The 20825-nt window shown below is 36.1% G+C and overlaps 1 protein-coding gene across 3 annotated transcripts in view; it reads left to right on the forward strand.

Annotated features, from left to right (window-relative positions):
• Positions 1 to 939: 939 nt before the first annotated feature.
• LOC144970616 (RWD domain-containing protein 2A-like) overlaps positions 940 to 20825 on the forward strand; it is a 23909-nt gene continuing 4023 nt past the window's right edge. Inside the window, exons 1-6 of one of the 3 annotated variants that reach the window (XM_078910434.1) lie at positions 940 to 1164; positions 4913 to 5077; positions 5659 to 5788; positions 6173 to 6329; positions 8411 to 8630; positions 9887 to 10119. In XM_078910434.1, the coding sequence (XP_078766560.1) occupies positions 1120 to 1164; positions 4913 to 5077; positions 5659 to 5788; positions 6173 to 6329; positions 8411 to 8630; positions 9887 to 10117 (948 nt within the window). In that variant the 5' untranslated portion in view covers positions 940 to 1119 and the 3' untranslated portion in view covers positions 10118 to 10119. Of the gene's footprint in view, positions 1165 to 4912; positions 5078 to 5658; positions 5789 to 6172; positions 6330 to 8410; positions 8631 to 9886; positions 13865 to 20825 lie in introns of those variants that run through there. The other 2 variants (XM_078910433.1, XM_078910435.1) reach the window with 2 other exon arrangements.

A 20825-nucleotide genomic window follows, 5' to 3' on the forward strand; every position in this document is an offset into this window, starting at 1 on the left:
CCACTGCTACTACTACTACTACTACTACTACTACTACTACTACTACTACTACTACTACTACTACTTACTACTACTAAATACTACTGCTACTACTACTAGATCTACTGCTACTACCACTACTACTACTACTACTACTACTACTACTACTACTACTACTACTACTACTACTACTACTACTACTACTACTACTACTAGATCTACTGCTACTACTACTACTACTACTACTACTACTACTACTACTACTACTACTACTACTACTACTACTACTACTACTACTATACTTACTACTACTACTCTACTACACTAACTACTACTACTACTACTATACTACTACTAACTACTACTACTACTACTACTACTACTACACTACTACTACTACTACTACTACTACTACTACTACTACTACTACTACTACTACTACTACTCTACTACTACTACTACTACTACTACTACTATACTACTACTACTACACTACTACTACTACTACTACTACTACTACTACTACTACTACTACTACTACACTACTACTACTACTACTACTACTACTACTACTACTACTACTACTACTACTACTACTACTACTACTACTACTACTACTACTACTACTACTACTACTACTACTACTATACTACTACTACTACTACTACTACTATATTACTACTATTATTATATATATATATTATATTATTATTATTTATCATTTATATTATTATATTATTATTACTACTACTATACTATATACTACTAGTACTACTACTTCTATACATAGGGCTATTATTTGGTCATAGCTTTTTTTTGTGTGTGAATTATAGAAGAGGAGGAGGAGGAGGAAGAGGAGGAGGAGGAGGCGATGGAGGCGGTTTGTTTTGTCAATGCCAGAAATAATTTGGGTTTTGGATTCTACGTGTAATATAAAACTCAACGCAAAATACGAAATACGAAGCTGAAACTACACGAGAAATTAAAACGAAACTTGAAATTCAAAATTGTTTTCGTTTCACTTTCACTCATTCTATGAAAGACAAAAACGTTTTGAAAAGCAATTTTGGAACGGAATTGAAGAATGGAAATTATTTTTTTGATATTGTGTAGAATCAACGCAACATAAATTGTATAATCATGACATCACGGGTTAAAGAAGCTTTGGAATTGCAGATTGCAGAGGTAACACAGACTCAGCCTCAGACTTCACAGTTCCACAGACATGTTCATTTCTACCCTACAGAGAAATGAAAAAGACAATTGAATTGGTCCTTTTTGCATCTAGCTCTCTCATGATAGTTCACGTTGTTCTTTTGGTAAAGATATGGTACTTGCCGAGTGGAGTCATTTACCGAGTTAGCCGGATATTGTCCTATGACACTATAAGTTACTATAAGTATGGGCCTATGACTATGTGACAGCCACTGTCTACAGTTATTCAGAGTCGACTCTGAATAACTGTCTACGGTTATTCAGAGTCGGGGAGTCCACTCTGAATAACTGTAGACAGTTGACTCTGAATAACTGTCTACAGTTATTCAGAGTCAGAGTCGGGGAGTCGACTCTGAATAACTGTAGACAGTTATGAGTGATGAACTTCCAGTTACCAACCACACGGTTTTTCTGTTTTTTTTTTCTTCTCTCCCACCTCTGTTTAACCCTACGGGAAAAAATCGTTTTACTTTTTGGTATTTTCTTGTCTCTTCTGTCATGGCAGTTTTTTGCATCGGTGATTTGCATTGCGGCCCCAAAATTTGCAATTTTTTGCAAATTGTCGAGATTTTGCAAAAAAAATATTTAAAAAATATAAAAAAATTAAAATAGATATTTTAAAAAATATAGTGGGGACCAGTGATGATAATCTTCCGCGGATTTCTGGGATTTTAGGATTTGTTCATAAATGTTGTTTTTTGTCATGTCAAACATTTTCTGCTCAGTGGTAGTTCAGGGGGAAAAAAACAATAATATGCCTTCTATCATTTTTTGACACCTCTGCTCAGTTGCATGAATTTTGGTGACACTCCTTTAATTATGACGTTAGTCTAGACACGCTGGCGCCAAATGTCAAAGGCAGCACAAGACACATGGTGGCCGTGAATGAGAAGGATGATCGAAAGGGAAGGGGATGGAGCAAATGGGTGTAAATATTTGTGTACTTTTTAGCTGTAACATGATAATACATTCATTTGACGATTTTATTTATAAGGTTTATAAGCGTGTCTTTTTTTTTCTTCCTTTTTAAGTTTTGTTTTGTTTTTGTTTGATTGTTCTGAATTTGTTAATAGAATTCATTACAACTTGTGTCTAATTATAAAACAATAAAAAAAAAAAAAAATAAAAATCAATTAATTAATTCTCTCTCTCTCTCTCTCTCTCTCTCTCTCTCTCTCTCTCTCTCTCTCTCTCTCTCTCTCTCTCTCTCTCTCTCTCTTTCTCTCTCTCTCTCTCAGCCACCCTTCTATCTTCATATTATGTTTATAGATATCATTTGGTAATAGAGAGATAATAAGTTAGGCTGATCGATTTAAGAAATGATTGTTTATAAGCTAATTTAAATTTGCTTTGTTGATGGAATATGTTTTGCAATTGATTAAAGATTCTTATTTATAAGCGACAGAAGTTGAAAAATCGCCAAGTTTTAAGAATTTGGCACTAAAATTGCCAAAGTCACAAAATAACCGTAGTAGTAAACTGGTATCAAATTGAAAAAAACTCATCTTGCAAGAACTCAACTCGATAATTCGATAGGCTACTCGGCTCTAAATATCTATACACATGGTTATCCAGGGTCGACTCTGAATAACCATCTACAGTTATCCAGAGTCGACTCTGAATAACCATCTACAGTTATCCAGAGTCGACTCTGAATAACCATCTAACCGGGAGATTTTGGCTTCCCGGCGTAAAACCTTATTTTTGTTTATGAAACTGTTTCTTTCTGTAAAGGCGAGTTTTTTTCTTTTGTTTATTTATTGCTTGATTGTTTTTTTCTCTTTTTTTTTGAGTTTTTGGTGTTGCTAATCTTGTTTTTAATTCTTAAAAAGCTTTGACATATTATTATCATGCACCCCCAACCACCCCCCCCCCCCCCCCCCCCCCCCCCCCCCAGAAAAAAAGAGCCAGAAGAGAGACGGCAAGATATTGAATTGGCCGTCCAACAAATTTTTTTTTTTTTTTACTAATATTAATACTTTTCAATTTTTGCTAGGGAGACCATGATTTTGGTCTTCCAAAGTAAAGCAGTATTTTGATTCGTTTTTTATATGTAACTTCATTTATGTTGTGGAGAGGAGTTGTTTTGTTTTTGTTCTTTATTTATTGATTTTTTAGGCCATATAATAATACCATGCCAATCCCTCCTCCCACCTCCCCACAAAAAGAGAAAAGACGGAAGAGAGATTGCAAGTTATCAGCCGCCTAACACAAAAGCTATTTCTATATTCGTTTTCTTTCTTTTTTTTTTTAGTGTTCATTTTTTTTATTCGTCATTTATCTCTTAGTTTCAATAATTCATTTACTTTTCTGGGGGGAGGGGGAGTGGCAGGGTAATATTGTTACAAAGCCTTTTACTTTTTAAAATAAACAAAAAACAAAACAAGAACAGTAACAAAAGACCAAACAGGTAATAAGTGGATAGAAGAATAAAACTCTCCTCTTCAACATAACGAAACAGTTCCATAAACGAAAATATGGTTTTACGCTAGGAAGCAAAAGTCTTGTTCTCCCTAGCCTCTACCAAAAAAAAAAAAACAGAAAAAAAAAACAAGGAAAAGGCTAGTAGTAGTTGTAGTAGACGTACTTAACTTAATGATGGCTAAATTGCGAGGCTAGCCATACTTAATGATGGCTAGAGTGCTAGGCTAGTCGTACTTAAGCTTTTGTGTTTGAGTGAAAAAAATCTTTTTTGTATAGGTTGGGTGTGAAGCTTTGGGGACAAATCGGAAAATGGCTGGTAAGGAGAGAGTTAAGTGTCATAGTTTTGACACTTGTCAATCATGGTGAAAATATTACTCTGCCCTCTTCCTGATAATATATTTAGAAAAAACTTTTTTTTAAAATGCCCCCTGTTTGGAAGATAAAAAAGAAAGTGCAGTGCAACTCCTGGATAATGACATCACCCTGGCCATTGTTTTGATCGTAAACGATGCCTGAACGTCATTTTCCTTTTGTCGTTTATCCTGGCTTAGGACCGACATTTATTTGATTAAATGGCATTTAATACAACTGATATCTTCATTTTTGATTCCCTCTGGTTTTATTAGCAATCAGTAATAACACCGTCCATAGCTACCAGATGACCAAAGTTCCTTGTGGTCAATTTCACCTTTAAAAGTGGTCAAATAGAATCTCACGTGGTCAAACGCTACAAACATTTTGACCCCTCTATAAAACTCATCGGTTTTGATAAACAAATAATTGACTAGACTAGGAACAAATTTGTTATTGAAAAAAAAAGAATATTTTTTTTTAAACCAGTGAATTGCCGAACTCTGGTAAGACACATATTTAAATATTTAGCCAGAAAACTCGTCCTTCAAATTTCTATCAATTTAAATGACCCTCATCTTGGTAAAAACTCTCAAAATGGGACTTAGGTACACTTTTTATTGTCTAAGGGTATAAGATGACAATGGCCAGAAACGATGTTGCCTACTTGGCTAGTTTTTTGTATTAAGTGTAGATGTCAACTGCCAATTATCACTATATCAATGCTGCTAAACAGGGTTTTACTAAATTGCATGTCGCTCTTTTGGGGTTTTTATTACTATTAATATATTGCTAAAAAATCGGATCCAGAGGTCACTGTCACTATCCATGGGTTGTCAGTATTCAAGGGGGTCATTATCCAGAGGTTGCACTGTACAAAAAAACAATCTTCTTCTTCTTCTTATTATTATTATAACAAATCATCATCCTGCCATCCATCCAGGTAGAAATGCTTCAATCCATGTATCCAAACGGTCGAGAGTTTGTACTTGATGACCCTGTGACCCTGGAAGTAATCAAGGCTGTGACTAGTGGAGAGCTTGAGGTTGCCTCACTTGAGACACGTCTGGGATTTACCATACAGATTTCATGCTCTGATAAAGGAAAGGTCTGGGAAGGAAGTTTGTTTTTAAAACATTTATTCCCCATGCAATATTTTTTGTCATGAATTTAAACAAATTTTATCTGTCTGGAACTGTCACTTGAATTCATTACATAAGAGGCCAATACGATGGTATTACACAACCACATTGTTCCATATTGCTCCCCTTTGTTTGTATTATTCAAATGATTTAACAAGTTATGGTGACCCGATTTAATACAAGTTCAGGTCGGTGCAGAGATGGAAAAATTATTTTAAAGGGTGAAGGTCAGAAGTCATTAATTTTTTGATAAATGACTGCTTACCTTGACCTTCAATTTAAATTGTTTAAGCCAAATAACAGGATCACATCACAGGCTATTATTAATGGATTTTTATCTTGATCGATTTATTCCAATCAGAGACTACAAAAGAGGTATTATAATATTAACATTTGCAAGCCCTTTTAATTATTTTTTTCCATACACTCAGAAAGACTGGTTCTCTTCAGCAGTGGATTTCTACATTATTTTTCTTTTTTTTTTTGTGTGCGCTCAAATTCATGTTGGAATATTTAGATTTAATCTTCATGAAATTCTTCCTGACAGGAATTAAATGTAGATCTAGTGTGCCACATGCCTCACGAGTACCCTTTTGTCAAGCCACATATTTATATACAGACATCGGATCCATTGAGTCGTGAAAGGTTGAAATGTCTACGAGACGATTTCGACAAAGGTAACAACTTTTGATGAAAATAATGATGATGATGAAGATGATGATGGCGATAATAGTAATAATTATGGTAATAATAGTAATAATTCTTCTTGTTGGTATGTAGGGCAGCAGTTATGACAATAACAATGATAATAATAATAACATAATCATAATTAAAATGATGTTGATAATAATGTTATAACAACAACAACAATAATAATAGTAATAATAATAATGAGAATAATAATAATAATAATAATCATAATGTTAATAATAATAATAATAATAATAATAATAATAATAATAATAATAATAATAATAATAATAATAATAATAATAATAATAATAATAATAATAATAATAGTAATAGTAATAATCTTTATTGTCATTGTCCTCACCCTCCAGAGATGTGTAACCAGGAGAAAGGTGACATCATTGTGGGTGTGTTAGTGGAGTGGTTGAAAGAGAGACTGTACCAGGAATTAAAGCATGTCGGGGTTGGGGTCGGGTCGAGTGACAAACCCAAATCAAACCACGACAAGAAGACAACCAATCGAACCATGTAAGTGTTAAGGTTTAAAAAAACAGTCAATTTTATGTCTGACCATATTCAATATGGAATATATTATGTGTGGCTTTGTGGTCTAGTGGCATGACATTCTGCTCTGATTTGCGCATAGTTGAGTCCTTGGAAAAGGCACTTTACTTACATTCTCTCACTGTACTCAGGTGTAAAATGAGTATCTGGCCATTGACAGAGTTTTCTCTGTCGGAAAAAAAAAATTGTAACATCGCATACAGGCATAATGTCTCGTCCTACGTGTTCAGTATTGCTGTTGGTTAGGGACCCTTTTGTAAAGTGCCTTGAGAACGTTTGGTGGATATTGCGCTATATACAAAAAAATAATAAATTTTTTGCTTATTTAGTGTGTGTGGCAATGTTGTGATTATTGTTTATATTGAGGGTGTCTGGCTCAAATCTTGTAAGTGCAAATGAGATGATTTGTGCGGCTATGTGGTCTAGTGGTATGACACTCGCTTTCGGATCAGACCTGGGTTCGAGCCTTGGTCGGCGCATAGTTGAGTTCTTGGAGAAGGCTCTTTACTCATATTCTCTCACCATACTCAGGTGTAAAAAGAGTACCTGGCCATTAACAGAGTTGTTTCTGCCCGCAAAAAAAAATTTGTAATATCGCCTGAAAGGCGTCATGTTCCGTCCAACAAGTAAATGTTGCTATTGGCCAGGGATCCCTTGTAAAGTGCTTTGAGCATGTTTAGTGGATATTGCGCTGTATAAAAGCTCAATTTAATTTTTAAAAAATGATTTTTAGAAATAAAAAAAAACAAAAACAACACCACACACAGTTGCGACTTCGGCAATAACATTTATCATTTGATTTTTAGATCACATGACTATTCCTACTAAATAATGGGATTGTGTTATGACACTGTTGGTCACAAGGGTGGGAGGAGGGTCGATTTTTAAAAGAAATTAAAAAAAAAAAGATTTAATTGTACATGGCGCTTGCATGATATGTTGTTTTTTATTTTCATTACAATTGTGATCATGAAATTGCTTATCCTATTTACAGGATTGTTAATGTTTGGTAAATTTTTAGAATTTTGTAAATTTTTTAGCTCTGTAAAATTGATTGATTGATATATAATTGATTTCAAGTTTAGCTTACGGAAAAAAACATTATCAAAAAGAGTTGTTTTTTTGTTTTTTTTCAATACTTAATTCTCCATCATTTCAATGTGTCATTTTTTAAATACACATTGTTGTGGTCTTTATCAATTAAAAAAATGAAGCCTTCGACAGCAAAACTGAATCTATTTTAAATAAATAAGAGAGCAGTTGGATTTGGTAAAAATAACTGTACAAGTGCCTCACAAGTGTTGTGTCCAATCCTAGTTGTTGAGTGTTGCTGTTGCCTTGGAGCCTCTTGTAAAGCATTTTCAGAGCATTTAGTGGATATTGTGCTAGACCTATATAAAAACTCTTTTTTTCTTTTTTAAAATGTTGTGTTCAATGGAAAAAAAAAGTGCTCAATTTATATCCTGTAGTCTTTATGATGATGATGTGTGTGTGTATATATTAATAATGATTTGCTCCATTGTTGCTATCAACATGTCGAGCACTCTTTGTACCATATTTGTATCATAACACGATTATATTTATATATTATATATATATATATATATATATATATATATATATATATATATATATATATATATATATATATATATATATATAAATGTTTGATAAAAGTAAATTGGAACTCTTTTTACTTGATGAATGGCATTGAATTAGAATGTCCCACTAAGCAGCTAGGCAGAGGATGCCATATTGGTCTGGTCTCAGCAAGAATAGGCCCTGCTCTTCTCACTCGTCCTTTAAACCAACCATATCAAATACACTTGGACAAGAATTCAATCCCACAGATATAAATAAATAAATAAAATTCCCTTTATTCATCCTGTCGGGGAAATTTACCTCTAGGGTCTATTCCAAGGGAAGACAGGAATGGCCCACACAACGCAGCGGCGGGTGATCGAACTTGGTACCTTTAGGATACGAAGCAAAGACCGTACCGCTGAGCCACGCTGCCTCAAATAATTCATTATTTGTATTTCTAGGGACAAATTCACGAGGCTGTGGATCTACAGCCATCACATCTATAGTAAGATAAAGAGAAAAGACATCAATGATTGGGGCATAGAGCTGCAGCTACATGGCTTTTGTATGCCAGGAAAGCCGGGGGTCATCTGTGCTGAGGGATTCACAAGCGACGTGGATGAGTTCTGGTATCGGATCCGGCGGATGCAGTGGAAGAAAATTTGCATCAAGGAACAAGAGGTATGTGGTCAAGACTGGTTGTCCTCTGACTCTCATTTATATCTTTATTATCATAATCATCACCACAATTATCATCATCATCATCATCATCATCATCATCATCATCATCATCATCATCATCATCATCATCATCATTATCTTCATCATCACATTATCATCATCAATATCATCATCATCATCATCAGCATGTCTCAGGTCATATCTCTTGAGTCTCCTTTGTCATAAAAAAATCCTTATCTCTCATCCACCCGTGATTGACATGTTGAACTTCTCACATACTTGTTTCTTCGCCTTCCTCTGCCTCTTTTCTCTTTAATTTATTGATGGCACATTTTTTAAAATTCATCATTTTTCTTTTTACTGTATTTTACAGATAGGGCGATTTGTTCTATTTTGTTTTGATTTAAATCGTGGCTTTCTATGATTGTCTTTTAATGATTTGATTTGATTTTGGGCTTAGGAGTTCTTCTTTGTGAGGAAAGCACATTTTTGTTTAATACTTCTCACAGTGCATAGCAGCTTTGTATTCATTATAAAAATGTTAATTTAATTTTTGTTTGTTTTTATTCATTTTAACAAAAATAATTCTTTAAAGTTGTATGCGCCAATCAAACTGAATTATATCACTGTAACTGTAACATTGAAGGTATGGTAAAAATTGCTTCTTTTCTTTTGGGATGGATGTTAGTTTATTGCCAAGTACTTTGCACCAGTGATAACAGACCGCAACCCAGTAATTGCTGGCTCGACAGATTGGTCATAAAAAATAAAGACTCTGAAACCCCCCCCCCCCCCCCCCCCCCAAAAAAAAAAAAACAAACAAAAAACAAAACAATACAAAACAAAACAACTTAACTGCATTTAGGAAATATATCAGTCCCTTTGGTAGTGAGATGAGAGCTCTACCAACTGAGCTAACTTGAAATCCTTTTATTCAAAATATCTATTCTTAAAAAAAGGGGGGTTGGTCAGAATTGTTCAGTCCAGCCCCCCCCCCCCCCCCCCCCCCCTGCATTCAGACTTTATTACCGACTGGACTAATTTTATCATTGATGGCTCAAAAGATTTGTCTCGATCTATTGTTAATTTCCACAATACAGTAGTGGAATAATTAAATTAGATGATTGCCTGTTTGTAATAGCCTTTATTTCTCAAATGTTACGGGTTCACCACAAATTTGATTTAAATTAATAATATGGATTTTATTTATCGAAGAATAATATACGTCTTCTCTTTAACCTCTGTTTTACAAACAGGTCATCACAGTTCCAAAGGAGAAGGATGGCGGTGTGACATCACTCTACAAATTTGACCCATTCTTTGAGCTGGTGTTGGATGCCCGGGGTGGCAAGGGCAGAGAATATCACATGGACCTAGGACAGTTTAAGACCTATCTCCACAAACATGCCAGTGGACATATATTTGCTTTGTTTTTTGGGTTGGAGGGGAAGGCAGAGGATGACGACGATGATGATGACGAAACATGACAGTAATATGACTTTGTTTGTCCTTGTAGAAATGAGTGCCTTTAAGAAGAATTGTTTAGTCCAAAAATAGTTACGAATCACAAGATGTGCATTGAATGCTGTTTTTTTTATCTATTTATTTTTTTATTTGGATAAATAGCACATTATGCACATGAAAGTGATGTCATGATAAGAAAGGAAATAAGAAATTTATTGTATTGTTACAGCCCTGGCACAACTTGAAGTATTTAAGGTTTCTAATTGTGAACTCAAAAAGCTGATCACTGCTGAACATTTCCTCTTTGTGGGAAACAGTAAACAATTGAAGTTAAGATTTCCCCATGATTGTTGAGAATGCATTTTTTTCAAAGCCATAATTTATTCCCATGGTTTATCTGGTCATCCCTGCACTCCTGATCATTCTCACGGTGGAAATAGAAAGATATGATTTTAGGTTAGAGAAAAATCAAAACGTGTCAGTAAATTTTGTGCAGGAAGCACTTGATAATCATGTATAATTAATCAAAGTTCTATGTAAATATTGGTAATAAAGCTGAGATCTAGACTGACATTAAATGATAACAGTGATATCAAAGGTTAGTGATACAATACAGGGTATCAAATCCTCCAATCATAAGGAGTCGTCTCCTTTGGTCTCTTTTTTTAGACTCTGCATATGAAAAATTCCCTCACAATCCTGGGAAAGAACTTTAATTTTTGGTGTAGTCCAGTAGTCTTTACTAAGATAAGTTGATCTTAATGTCTTATTTAGGAACAAGGCATTAAATGTTGATATTTTATTTAGCATACCAATAAACTTACATTCTTTATGTGAACTGACCAATTTTGGACAGGGTATCAAAGTAAGGTTTTCAATTAATTCCCGTCATTATTCATTGTGATATTCTACTTAAAATAGATGTTGGTGTAGGGGACAGTGTGGCACTGTGGAGTGGTCTTCGTAACGTAACAGGCGGTACTTCACAATGGGGTTCAACTCCTGACCTCTGCTCTGTATAGTCACCTGGCTATGGCTCACTTGTGGTGTTGCACTGAGCTGGATGCGTGGAATATTTTAGATTTCCCTTGAATTATACCCTGAAGACAAATTTCCTCCTGGAGATGAAACAAGGGAATTTTTTATTTTTATTTTATTTAATCATGTTTTAATAAATAAAAATAAAAAATAAAATTCCCTTTATTCATCCCATAGGGAAAATTTGTCTCCAGGGAAGATTGGAATAACTCAGGCATCAGCCACAGTGCAGCACCTCAAATTGAGCTAGGGCGAGGTGACTTGCTCAAGGCCACACAGCACAGCGGCGGGTGATTAAACTCGTTACCTTTCGGGTACGAACCAAAGACTGTACCGCTGAGCCACGCCATTTGTGAGATGTTGTCAGATTGGGTTTTGGAATTTATGCTAACAAATCATTTTATTTGTTCTAATCTGCGATTTGTGAATGTGGAGTTCATGCAGAGAAGTCTGCATGCTTTTTGTGTGAGAATGTGATTATATAAATATAATGTGGTTTTGGAAAAGTATGGGCCTATATTAACCTGTTATGTAAGTAGTCTTTTGTATGATCCCCCAGTTTGCCTTTCACAATGTATGGTACAGGTACTGACCTACTTGACGATTCCAAAGCAAGTGCATGGTGGCAATTTTTGCTCTAGGTTTGAGACATGATAGGATGGCGGGTGGTTGGATGGGAGCATCACCCTTGAATCATATACCTATGATGTTCGCATGGGTATACGATCCGATAGTGATGTCGTTTCTTCTTCTCTTTACTAGCCTATCCTGCTTCTTTGGTTTGTGATTGTATTTTTGACAGGGGATATATTTTTTTTTTCTGTAAATCTTCTGCCTGTTTGTTCTTGGTTATTTATAATTTAGCTTATGATATCTTTAGGTTATGATTTTGATTTACATTTGTACTATTTTTGTTAGATTGCTTGTTTTTTTGTTTCAGCGGTCTCTCATATAACCTCAATTGTGTTGGAAGAGACCTAAAGCAACAAACAAACATGATAGGATGTTCCACACAACACATAGAACCAAATGAACAGTGCGAGACAATTGGATTGTAATTTTATACAGATACGGGTTATAGGTTGTATTTTAGCTTTGTTTCTACAGAAGGTTGATTGATTGAGGCGGGAATCAGAACTATATATAATGTATCATTTAATGAGTGATCTTTGTTTGTAAAACAGTTACCATGCTTGACAGATAAAAATATATGGTTCAATTCCTGACTCAGCCAGCCAACGTTTCTTGAGACCTATTATTCTGTATCTATTAGTTATCTTTCTGTTACTCACTTAAAATCCTCCATTTCTTGGCACAGCTGTTGTAGTGCTTGCAAGTTTTGCAACCTTTCTGGCTGGTTGTGGATTGAAGTCTCTTCCACTTTTGATGGTGTATCTCTTTAAAATACAATTGCAAAGTCTATGTAAGGATTTTTTTGTGACTGAAATATCAATAAAAAATAATCCAGGAAAAGTGGCAAGTTGCTGAGTCTTGTCCGGCAATGTCCAGAATTTGAGTCTTTGAACAATTTAATGGCAAGTAGAACAAGGTGAAGAAGGTTACCACAGGGCCTTGATAATTTCCCCCCGATTTATGACCTCGAAAAAAGCTGTCATATCACTTGGTAAAACGAGGTTCCTCAAAGCTCTGGATGCTTAAAAGCAATATATCCAGCCAGCATATACATTGCCATTTCCTAATCACTGCTTCATCTGCCCTCCACACCAGAAATAATCATATCATCAACATTTTGCTCTGCTGGAGTAATTGATTTTTTGAATTCATGACACGAATGAGCAGACAGTTGTTTATCTAAATAATCTGACTGTGTTCTTTAGCATTATTCTAGTACGGTCAATGTTGTGTGTTGCAAAAATATCTTGCACAGAAATGTTGTAGGTGCTTCCAGTGACCATTCTGAAATATCCAAAATGCCTTTCAAGATCATCTTGAGTGAATACTCCAAGGCATACTTTTTCGAATTTGAAGGCTTCATTTGTATGAAGAAGATAATGTGCAAGGCAAAGAAGACTTTTACATGTCCATTTGATTGCACCTGATGTGTCTTTTGTTAACTGATGACATCTCACTGCAGATTTTGGACACATAAAATTAGCAATTTGTATCCAATCGCTAAGAATTTTGAACCCTCTTTGACCTTATTCCGTGTTATCGAGGGCAACTCTGTCAGGGTCATTCAGCAGTGTTGTCGTGAATGCGGACTTGACATTCAGCACCTTAAAAAGATGAACGACAAGACGAATGGCTTTTGCTGTCGATTTCATTGAATCTGTAGAGATCTAGGAACTCATCAATGCAGATACTGTCTGTTCACAAAAAACATTCAGTGCAAGTTGCACTTTCTGTTTCTCTAGATGTGTCGGGTATACAGATTCCCTTGTCAATTTAGAGAGACAGAGAAGTCATATGTCCTTCTTTGTGCCTATGTAACTCTTCCACATCCGACCATTTTGCAACGACTTCCTCGTTTGAATCTGGATCCAGGAATACAAGTGTCTTGGTCTTTTCCTGAATGAAGTTATTCCGAATGTTCTTTATGATGTGAATGAGGTCATAAATGAGAAAGATGGGTTTGCTGGGGTCAGCAGGGTTCCTCACAATCCAAGGGGAGAGAATGTTAAAACAGTTGAACAAGAGAAGAATTTTTGGTTCACTTTGTTGTTATCATTGATAATAGAAATAATTTTGACACCACAGTCCTGCAAAAGAAATATAACGTCAACAACTAAGTCAAACATAATTTGGGCATTTAATTTGTGCACAGGGATCATTTTCGCAATTAATTTCTTTTTAGAGTGGCAACATTTGACCATAGTAAAGAGTGCTTTTGCTGGTTCATTGGGATTATCCTGAGATAAACCAAAGATTTGGCCACCTGAGTATGTTACACCGCTTTTGACATACACCTCGTCAACAATCAAAATACAAACCCTATCATGCTCCTCCAAACTATTGAAGATATTTGTGAATATTTGTTGGTCAGCAGTATTCTTCGCAATCCTTGTAATTCTTCTCAGTGTGGTAAGGGACGGAAGAACATATGCTTCCGTAGTTCAACCGGAGACAACGAGAGTTACGAGACATGCAACTCACCTGCAAGTCAATGCTAAACAGCGTATCGGCGTGCCGTGACCCACTTAGCAAGTTTCGCCGGTACCTACCGGCTTCTTACACTTACACCTGAGCGAGAGTAGACTATCTAGTGATAATAGACTTAGTAACAAGTAATAAAGTCTAATTAATACTTATAGGGATGAGAATGTAGAGGAAGTCGGGGATCAAAGTGCATAGGTCTAGTAGGTAAATCAGGGAATTCTCAGTGTGAATAATGATAAAAATAATTATGAAACAAAATCATGGGTTTGTTAAACAAGGGTGGAAGCAGCATCAGCAATCATTTGATGGGGTATATGTATCGGAAGAAGTAGGTGGTGGTATTAGTAGTAGTAGTAGTAGTAGTAGTAGCAGTAGTAGTAGTAGTAGTAGTAGTAGTAGTAGTAGTAGTAGTAGTAGTAGTAGTAGTAGTAGTAGTAGTGGTTGTAGTTTTCGTAGAAGTGATAGTAGTTTTTGTAGAAGTGGTAGTAGTAGTAGTAGTAGTAGTAGCAACAGCAGTAATTGTAGTAGTAGTAGTGGTTGTAGTTTTCGTAGAAGTGATAGTAGTTTTTGTAGAAGTGGTAGTAGTAGTAGTAGTAGTAGTAGCAACAGCAGTAATTGTAGTAGTAATTAAAGTACTGACCTAATATTGTTGATGCTCCCTAGATGATACACCTCTCTTTGTCTTTCTAAGCATGTATAAATGTTGTCGCTTTTCTTATCTTGCTGCATTGATGGCCTCTTGTGATCATGGTGGAGCCTGACATTTGTAAAAAGATGGACGACAAGGAATTGCACATCGCAAGCCTTTTCACTGGTGCACTTCAAAATGATATCCAATGTCTCCATGATTTTACGAATAATTCTGTATCGCAGACCAGGAACATGAAGGGCAACACTTATCTCAGACTGAAAGGTTTCTTCTGCGCCCGTTATGACACTACATAAGACAGCTGATGGAGCTTGTATGCCAATTTTGGCGAAGTCGGAAGTTTTTCTCAATGAGAAATGTATGCACTGCTTTGTTGGCATCTGTTTGGGTCTTCAGTAAATCGGTGCAGCTTGCACACAGTATATTCTTCAACTTGCAAGCAACATATCCGGCTGAATGTTAGGATGTTGTGTTCAGGCTGAGAAAATAAGGATGTTGGTGTTGCCTTCACGACGTTTTGAATCGACTTAGGCACTTCCAACTGTAATCTAGTTTTCACAGCACTGGGGGCACCCCATGAACTAATGTGATCCAGCTGAAAAAAGAACGTATCGATGTCATCCTTGCAGTTTTTTCGATCTCCTGACACCATTATGGAATCGACCATGACCTGACGCATTGCACTTCTGAAGTCTTTAGCGTCTGGATTGAAACGATGTCCCCCTTTTCCACGAATGACCGAAAATAGGTTTTCAATGTAGTCTTGGTTAAGGCGGCTGGTGACAAGAAATTTCAAGTTGTGCTTAGCTTGTAGATCCCCCCACAGCTGCATCAGGGAATGAATGCTCAGTTTCCAGCCCTCAATGCAAGGAAAGTGACCAGACTTGTTCCTGCATTTCAGTTCGTTCAGCCAGGCCAGGGTGTCTTCTAAAAATGCTTTGTGGCTTGATGCTGGTCTTATGGCGTGGTTCATCGGCGACTTCCCTTTTAACGTGTGGCTATTGAAGCAATTAAACATCATATCCATCCGTTTAATGAAGTCGACGGTAAATTGCGCTTGGGCTGAAATTGTACCAAAATAGATCAAGGTAGATATGCCAGCTGCAACTGTATGACTGAGAACTTGAGTGGCCAAGGCTACACTCAAGTGGGCAAATGCTGGCATGTCAATGTGGCGAGCAGTAAGTTTTGGGACCATCCTGACTGGGCGGGAGGCATCCATAGTATAGAACTGTTTGATGTAGTCCCAACTTGCTGCGTCGTTGTTCATCGTAAAGCCTGATCTTTTCAAATTGTTCCTCACGTTCTTCAATAAATGAGGGGGATCGTACAAGCAGTACACTTTGTTGCCATTGATTGAAAAATATGGCTCTTTTGATGTCACTTTAAGATTGTGAAGCACATCACGATTATTTGATCCTTGGTCTCATATTAGAACTTGTGGGCTGAGGCCAATTTTGAAAAGTTGCTCTAATACATGGCAAACAAGATTTTTCAAAATTTTGTGCTTTGTTGGTCCATGTGAAGAAAGCACGTATGCAACAGACTGTATCCACTTAGAAGTTAGTCCTCTCACCATAGACACCAATGCATTGTCTGCCTCTTGTTGGGTTCGTCTGAAGATACCGAAGTCTTCAGATCCTTCAACAAGGTCTTGACTTGGATCATAACTTGCTCCGGACTTGATAGCCATTTCGTCAAAGATTAAGCTGCATAGCTTTTCGTGGGGTTCCATGACATCAACTTTAATCTTAAATAAGTCCATCAAGTTTTCACAGACTCCAGGATGAATATTAACATTTTGCATAGTCAGAGTCCTTGGAGAGGGGAGACGGAAGACTTTCCGAAAGTAGACGGTATGCTTTTCTGCTTGCGTGATATAGCGAAAGAGCAAAACTCTTCTCATGATGTGTCCATCGATGACCCTTCTTTTGGAGCGTTGCCATTTTCACTTGGGCTAACATGAAGTCCAAGGTCTGTTTAGGCAGATACTTACCCAATATTTCTTTCAAGGTCATCATATCATTTGCAAGGGATGAAGTGCTGCTGGCTTTAGCTGAGGTGGGTTTCTTCAACTTTGTTTTCAAACGCCAGTTTTTGGCTCTTTCAGCACATAGCTTTCTCCTCAGTGCAGAGATCACATCATTTTTGTCTTCGGTCTCATCAAGCAGATTTCGATCAGCTTCCGTTTCAATTAATGGATCTTCGTGCGTAGATGGAAATGATGGAGGTGGACTGTTTTTGGGTAGAGGTCGAGATGGTGTCAGTTTTAGTGGTGGTTCGGAACATTAAAATTGGTGGGAATAGCATGTCCCAAGAGCCTCCGGTACTTCTTGGTACTTGCACTGAAACAACAAGGCTCAAAATGTTCTGAACACAACGCAGTACCTCTGTGGAGCTGCTCAGGTGTTTTGGATTCCAAGTCCAGTCTCCTGGAATTGATAATCCATTGTTTACATCTGATTGAAAGAAAATAACAACAAAATGCAGTAAATAGAATTCACCACAATCAAAATAAAATCAGAGCTATTATTAATAATGATAATAATAATAACAATAACAATGATAATAATAATGATTATAATAATAATAATGATGATGATGATAATAATAGTACTAATTAGTAATAATAATAATAATAATAATAATAATAATAATAATAATAATAATAATAATGATAATGATAATAATAATTATAATAATAATAATAACAATAATAATAATAGTAATGATGATAAGTAATAGTAGTAGTAGCAGCAGCAGCAGTAGTAGTAGTAGTAGTAGTAGTAGTAGTAGTAGTAGTAGTAGTAGTAGTAGTAGTAGTAGTAGTAGTAGTAGTAGTAGTAGTAGTAGTAGTAGTAGTGGAAGTAGTAGTAGTAACATCGTCAGGCAAGAATTAAAAAAAGTAGAGTAAACAATACATTTCAATCTTAGTACCAAAAAAAAAGGATAAAATAAGACTTACCTTTCTGGATCTAATGGGAAAAGGTGAAATGATAAATCGGGTCTTTTTATCTTGGAATTGGTACAGTTGATTGCAGCTCACCATTTACAGTGAACGTTCGACTTGTTAGTACTTTCCGCCATTCTTAATATAAAAATCTTACCGGCGTCTCGACTTCAATTAAATGTTTACCGGCGAAACTAGTGTGTCAGGTAAAACGACACACATACCCGATTTAACGGCGAATTGCGTGTCTCGTTATTCTGGCAGTCTCCGGTGATACTTGAGCATGTTCTCAATAATTATTACTTATAGTTGCTAAGTATTACATACAGCTGTTCCTTTCTTGAGTCGTTTACTTACCTCATGTCAAAATGATTAATTATACAAATAAAAAAAACAAAAAACAATCACAATATTAAGGTAATCCTTTCAAGAATTCACTGAATAGAGTCTTCCTTCAATAAAGTCGTGATCTCAATGACCGGTTTTCTCCACGCTAGAGCCTGATCTCATTTCGTGTTGCTATGCAATGAAAGATGTAGTGCGTTATAATGTACATGTTACAATGATTCCCTGTGAAAGATCTTCCACGATAGGCTTGTACTATGATGGTTTATTTGGTGAGTGTTTTATCTAGCTGTCTACAAACTGGGCCACATCTGGGTGGGTAAGCAGTGGCATTAGATTTTGTTGCATTTACTAAATATTCAATAGTTTCTTCCAGAATGATTCCTGTTTGCGGCGTTGATCATCTGATAGATTGCAGACTAGAAATACAAGTTTTGTTTCTGCTAGCCTCTTTTGTTCTTCTAGTTTTTCTTTTTCTCCTAAATAATTCACATATTGGTCAAATGTTGGGTTGAATTTTTTTGGTAGTTAGGCTGCAATTTCCTTTTTTATTCTCCTATCAATTTCATCACAATGCTTTTCTAAAATTGAATGATGCTTCTTGACTATTCCTAAAGTTATGTGTAAATATGGCACTGCAATTTGACAAATGGGAATTTTGAAAATAGGAGGCTGGAGAACATTGTGAAATTCCTTTGCTCTAAGCTGTTTGCTTTGGTCAATCTGGACAAAGTTCTGGTAATCCTGATCCATTTTAGCCGGAGTTCTGGGCATGGAAGGAACATCTGAATTTCTTTGACACGAAATACTCAATTGTTTTTACCATCCCATCCAGTGTTCTGCAGACTCCTTACTTGATCTGAGAATCTGCAGAGGAGTGCTTGCAAATTATCTACATAAGTCATAGATAATAGAGATGTGTTGAAATTGGAATTTGTTTTTCTTTTTTTGTTCACTCTCTGTAATGTTGCCTTCAGAGAACCTTTATGGTGGTCTCCTCCAATTTTTAGCCATATCTCATTTCTAAGAATGTGACCTTGATGCCATGTAAGCTGATTTCCTTGTTTGTACTGTTTTAGCAGATGTCTTGTATACTTCTCAATATCAGCGATGAAGACTGCAGGCATCGATTTTGTATATAAAATTTTGTCTTCATCTTGGAAAGAGAAGTCTAAATATTCTCTTGATGTCGTCTGGTGGAATTTTCTTTAGAAATTTCCGTTGAGCTTGCTCATTCTCAATAACGACATCCTGTATCTTGAGCATTCTTGTCAAATCTCTAAACTTCTCTCTTGAAATTCCGAGCTTTGACTTCATTGTTGAAGCGTAAGATCTTGATGTGTTGCATTTAGTCTTCCATTCCTTTTTTGAAAGACTTAATCTCTTCCTTGCTCTTGTACCTGAAATTTGTTTAAATTCACTCTCCTCTTGCTTTTCCACCAATTCACTCCAATGCCCAGCTGTCTCTGTTCTAATCTGAGCCAGCTGTTTAGATCTTCGGCATCGAGTTGGTGAACTGACAACATCAGATGACCTTCTGGGAAGGATAATACGTCTGAATACAATAGGCTGACGCTTGGTCTTTATCTTTAAAATACGCTTGTTCCTCAAGTTTTTAAGATCCTTATTCAGCAGAATGCCCAGGTCATTGTCTCTTTTCTTCGTAACATGTTTTTTTGGTTGTAAGGTTGTAATACATACCAATGCCTGTAAATCATTAATTGAAAATCCATTCATGTCCTTGTTCAAGGTCTGTCGACACTGGTATGCTGTGAAAAAACTCATGGTATACTCCAGGGATCAAATTTGAATTGTAGAGACGAATGAAATTGCCCTTTTTTGCTGTGACAATTCAGGGGAAGAATAGACAGTATCTGGTGTGATGATATTGTCCATTTCCGATCATCTTTGCTTCCGAAACTAGTACAAAGATGTGGAGTCTTTGCTCAGATCATATTTGAAATTCAAAATATTTGCGGATGATGACTTTTTCACTGAAATCTGTCTTATTTTTGTCCAATTTACAGTTTTCCCGTCATCATCAATTTTGAAATGTTTCTTGGCGCCATCCCCATGAAATCCTTGAAATCACTGTGTGCCATTTCCCTTACATTGTGTTTCTGTTTGCTCTTTCGGGCATTCATCACTAAACCGTACCATTGGTCTGGCGTAAATGTCATTGCATGCAGAGCACTCCTTTCCATGACTGACTTTACAGAATCGTTCTCATTTTGAGTATGACCCTTGTCCAGATAGATAGGTGTGAGTGATTTCCTCTAGTTTGGTAATCTGAATGGTATACCAAAACATAGATACAATGCATCGGTTTCTATTCTGTCCCTCACAGTTATCTGAAAAAGTGTTAACTATCTTGTTACCTTCTTTAGCTTTTTCACATAGAAGTTTGAAAACACAACTACTGATTTCGTTCACTACTCTTTTGGCAATGTGCTCTGGCCACATGTGGCAAAAGGCGTCTGTCGAGTCCATCTCGAAAATCGTGAAATTGTACACAGCCAGCTTCCTGGAATAATAAAAATTAGATGCGTCCCCGTGAGGTCCTTCTGCAGGTTAAAGCAATCTAGTGGATGGGTCTTGTATTGCTTTGGCTTTGAAAGCTTCTTTAACATTT

Source organism: Berghia stephanieae, chromosome 4 (genome assembly GCF_034508935.2).
Source record: "Berghia stephanieae isolate SIO BIC M18660-M18661 chromosome 4, UCSD_Bste_1.3, whole genome shotgun sequence".
Taxonomy (NCBI): domain Eukaryota; kingdom Metazoa; phylum Mollusca; class Gastropoda; order Nudibranchia; family Aeolidiidae; genus Berghia; species Berghia stephanieae.